We start from the raw sequence: 4,842 nt of genomic DNA, 5'->3' as shown, positions 1-4,842 counted from the left end.
TTTAATAAAACAAAGTGATTTAATTACTTCAGAAATGAAAACCAGGGAGCAGAGATGCCATTTTGCTTATAGAAACAGTTATCATCATCAGAAAACTAAAGGCAAATCTCCTTTACAGATTCTCTTAATAACAAGGTTGGAGCACTGCCTTGTCGTTTTAGAAAGAAAAGAGTGTGTGTAACACTGACACACACACTAAAGGACACAAATTGCTGCAATTGCTTTACCGTGGACCATAATATACCCTCCCCCCCCCCCCCCCACTTTATTTTTCCACACTTTAAAGTACCAAAAAGGCCCCCTTCCTATGCCCTTTCTCTTTCTAATAACACCGCCTAATTGCCTCTGATTATTAATTAACTATTTTGTCTTATCTTGAAAATACGGCTGTTAGCCAAATGCAATTGTTATCTTGTGTTTTGGTGAAGAATTTATACTACATAGGAGTATTAGAGGGACCATATTTAGTTTATGTCACCATCTATAATTTCTTCTCATATTCCACGTTTTCCCGTATTGTCTGACATAGTGAAAGGAAGCGTTAAGCGTATTAATAATGAGATTGTTGGACCAGTGTGCAGGCTGCAGAAGAGGACGAACATGATCTTGTCGGTTGTTTAGTGGAGTAAGTCTTACTTTCATCAATGTCTTATGGCAACTCCCTCATCACTCTAACTTTACCTACCAAACTCTCTTTCTTTTGTGCTTTCTTGGGTTGGATGCCTCTTAAGGAGACACAAGAAAATCTTCTCTCATTCAATTATTTTTCTTTCTTCTACCCCTTACTCTAAATCCTCCTCATTTTCTTTAATTTACAACCAATGACCTTCAAAGTCTAGTTTTACCCCGTGTTGACCGTCTGTCTCAATTTTCTTGAAATTATTACTCCCTACTACTAGCTAGCTCAGCACCAAGATCATTGGGTCAATTCTTTGTCCATTTATCAGCCTCTTTAATAGTACATACAGTGGATTTAGCACTAAAAATATCACACTCAATTGATTAGTCCTCCAACTATGATACATCACTGTGTTACCTACAAGATATTTTTTTTTGTAACTTCGGATAGATTACCAGAAGGTGAAAGTTTAAGATCAGACAGTCATTTCAGATAGCAAAATTAGGATTTATGGAACACAGAGGCCAAGAAAAGGATATGAGCTTGCCTAATCCCAATCCTATGAGTTATAACCCATCTCAACTTAACCAGCAAGAATCATCTTCCTCTGCAGCAAACAAATTCGCTACTGCTCCTATAGCTTCAAATATACCAAATAGAACAGCAAATGAACAAAGTATCCATGAAAATACCATTTTTAGCCCTAACCAAACCCTAGATCAGCATAATCTTACTCAAAATTCAGATCCAGATCCAGTTCGACAACTATCTACTAGTTCAGCAAGTGAGAGGAATATTACCCCCGTCCGGTACAAAGAATGTCTCAAAAATCATGCTGCAAATATGGGAGGATATGTACGAGACGGTTGCGGAGAATTCATGCCAAGCGGAGAAGAAGAGACACCGGAATACCTGAAATGTGCAGCTTGTGATTGTCATCGCAATTTTCATAGGAAAGAGACTGAGGACGAATCACAAACACCTGGTGTGCATAGAAATAACCACCGTATAACCAACCAAACTCCGCCTTCACTTCCAGCTGTGCCTACGCAGCAACAACACCATCATAAATACTCACACAGCTATCCAAGAGGTCACATGGCACCAGTAATGATGAGTTTCGGTGGGAACACGGGAGTTGCAGCTGAATCATCAAGTGAAGATCTGAATATGTTTCACGGAGGACAAGGGATAATTCAGCCTTGTAATTTTTCGGCGTCGAAGAAGAGATTTCGAACGAAATTCAGTCAACAACAGAAAGATAGAATGCTAGAGTTCGCTGAGAAACTCGGATGGAGAATTCAGAAACAAGATGAACAAGAAGTGCATCAGTTTTGTAATGAAGTGGGTGTGAAGAGACAAGTGTTCAAAGTGTGGATGCACAACAGCAAACAAGCAACCAAGAAGAAACAAACTTAAACAGGCAAGACTACAAAATCCCAATTTGTGCATAATTCTGATATAGATAAGATGAGTTTATTATTAGACAAATAGTAATTAATTCTTTGATCACAAGATTTCAGCACCTTCAAATTTAAGACCTTATGTGGTTAGTACTAATTAGTAGTCATCACAAAAGTTTCCTCAAATTCCCCTTTCTGTGCATTGGATTGCGATCGCTAAGTTTGTTTTGTATTTTTCCTTGTTTTTGTGTTGTCGGGTATCAATCGTGGAAATAACAAAGACAAAATTAAACATAAAAAAGAGGCTGTGATTGGTCCAAAGGGCGGATCACACACAAATTTCTCGGTTATCAAAAAAAAAAATTAAACATAAAAATGCAATTCTCTCTCTTTCACCGTTCTTGCTAAAATTGAGACGCAAAGTAACGGGAATTGAACTACTGAACTAATTAGTAGGTAATAGAATTAACAGACTCGTACAATGATTTTATGCTCTATAAATATAGAAGAAACTAGTAGTATGCTTAATTACATAGTATTATCTTATTAGAAAGTAGAAGTTCAATAGGCTTAATAATGCTCTTAATTATTAGTACAATGAACTAGTACGGTATAGGGCCCTATATCATCCCAGAAACTCTTCGGTCAAAAATTAGGGCCAAAACATGTGACAAACATAACACCATTAGCCATCGTTGCCCAACCAGGTGACATGAGATTAATATGCTTATTACAACGTTTTGTACTCTTCTAGTGTTAGCAAAATTAAGCTCCTGGATGATTTGTAAAGGTGTAAATGTGATCGATGCAGCAGTAGAACTAATACTATCTGCTATTTCTGCAAAATAAGTCTCTTTCTATAGATATAAAACTATAGATAGATGAAACTTGTAATATATCGCCTGTACAAACATAAAGCATAACTGATATGTTTTGATACTCTTGGATTGTTGCACTTGGTGTTTCCATAAATGTGATCGATAGTGATTGTCATGCAAAAATCAAGACATTACTATCCTATAATAAGAAGAGTGTTTCCAACAAGAAACTTCTCTATAAAATTAGTCTTTTTTAAAAGTTGATAAGAATTACTGCTATAAAATACCATCACTGTTATCTTTATTAATACTTTGTTTTACTAAAGTAAGTGTCCTATCGGCAGTGTGACAGTAATAACAAACATGGAGTTCCAAGTTTAAAAAAATCCAGTGTCATATTAGGTTACGGTTAGAATTTTCTTTTTCCAACTTGAAAAGCAAAAGAAACACAATTTTTGTGACTGAATTTGCAAGTGTTAAATTTAAATTTATCATCCAATAGGGCATCAAGAAGATAAGGCTTAGATCCAGTATTATCTATGGTGTTTCATAAGCAGATGAAAACTTTAAGCACCTCAATACCGAAGGAGGAAAGTTAAACGAATCTCAAATGATTTTTATGATTACTATAACTCAAAATATACTAGTTCTACTATACGTTTGGAACCGTCCAAATTGAAAAAAAGATTTTTGTATGACCCATTCAGATCTTAGCCATTAAATTCTATGGAGAGCAAGCACACACTCACTACAAAAATGTCACTATTTTTCTAAGTGAAATACTTCGCACGTATATTTTGATTGAATCAATGAATAAAGAAAAAATTAATACTCTTAATATTTTCATACAAAAAATTTTGTGTTGAAAATATTACAGTAAGAATCTATTTTTAATCTGCATTTTTCAACTGGTTCGATAAAAATATTAGTGAGAAAATCATATTCCGTCAACACAATTTTTGGTGGTCCTTTTGATTTTTGAACGTACGTGACATTTTGGAACAGTATAATTATCTTGTGGAGCCCACAATATAATGGTATGTCCCAATATTTAAGCATAGGTCTTGTCACTCCAGTAGTCATAATTTGAAATAATGGTATTCTCGTACATGACTACTCAAATTCAACGATAGTAACATTATTTTATTTTTTAATAGTTGGTACAATCACTTTTGCACCTATTTTGGACCCGTTTGGCCATAGAAAAATTAACAAATAATATTTGTCCATAAAATTTGTTTGACAAATATTTTTGACAATTTGAGCCAAATCTCATTATTTGGGATCTTTCAAAAATTAAAATTTTACATCAAACTTTCATCTTTTACGAAAACACCCTTTATAGTAGTTGTTTGCATTGTATTACATAATTTTTTACATGAACACCAAAGTAGTGATGAAATATTCAGTGAATATGAAAGTGATAATATAGTTGTTGATGAAAATGATGAACAATTGACTCAGGATAATAAAGTCATGTGCTTTGTCTACCTCACGATGTATGGAATGATACTTTCTGCACTCACTCTAAACTACCACATTGCTCCAATGTCATGGACACTACATGTTATTTGTTGCAACGAAGATCCAATTGACTTGTAATACAAGCTTATGATTAGCTTTGATAGTTTTTAAAATTTATGTGTATAAATCATATTTTTCTAAACAAATGAAATATGTTTTTCAAATACTATGGTCAAACACATGATGAAATTTCACCCAAAAAATATTTGAAAATCTATAGCTTTATATCGTCAATGAAAGTAGTGACAAGTTCCAAAGAAAATATGCATAATAAGCGTCGTCATTTTCTTTATTAAATTAAAGTTTAACACAAGTTATGACCATATAGAATTGAGTTCATCAATTTCATCCGTCCCAACTTTAAAAAAAATGTAACAATAGAAGAAAAATATAATAGTAAAATCTAAGCAACTCACCGGATAGAAAATTACTTCAATTGAGGATTTCTGGGGCTGTCCGTAGCCATTCTTATGGTTGA

General features: G+C 34.0%; 1 protein-coding gene across 1 annotated transcript; it reads left to right on the top strand.

The window, feature by feature from the left end:
- Positions 1 to 527: 527 nt before the first annotated feature.
- On the top strand, positions 528 to 2,059 carry LOC125822610 (zinc-finger homeodomain protein 6-like). The gene has a single exon (XM_049502026.1). The coding sequence runs from the start codon at positions 1,130 to 1,132 to the stop codon at positions 2,036 to 2,038; it is 909 nt and encodes a 302-aa protein (XP_049357983.1). The 5' UTR covers positions 528 to 1,129; the 3' UTR covers positions 2,039 to 2,059.
- The last annotated feature ends 2,783 nt before the right edge of the window (positions 2,060 to 4,842 follow it).

Source organism: Solanum verrucosum, unplaced genomic scaffold (assembly GCF_900185275.1).
Source record: "Solanum verrucosum unplaced genomic scaffold, falcon-dt-bn FXZP01000103.1, whole genome shotgun sequence".
In the NCBI taxonomy this organism is placed as follows: domain Eukaryota; kingdom Viridiplantae; phylum Streptophyta; class Magnoliopsida; order Solanales; family Solanaceae; genus Solanum; species Solanum verrucosum.
Note: the sequence above shows the minus strand (reverse complement) of the source record. Positions and strands in the feature narration are given on the sequence as shown.

Bases quoted from the DNA above. Each gene is read 5' to 3' on its own strand.
- LOC125822610 (XM_049502026.1), top strand. From the start codon at position 1,130: ATGGAACACAGAGGCCAAGAAAAGGATATGAGCTTGCCTAATCCCAAT.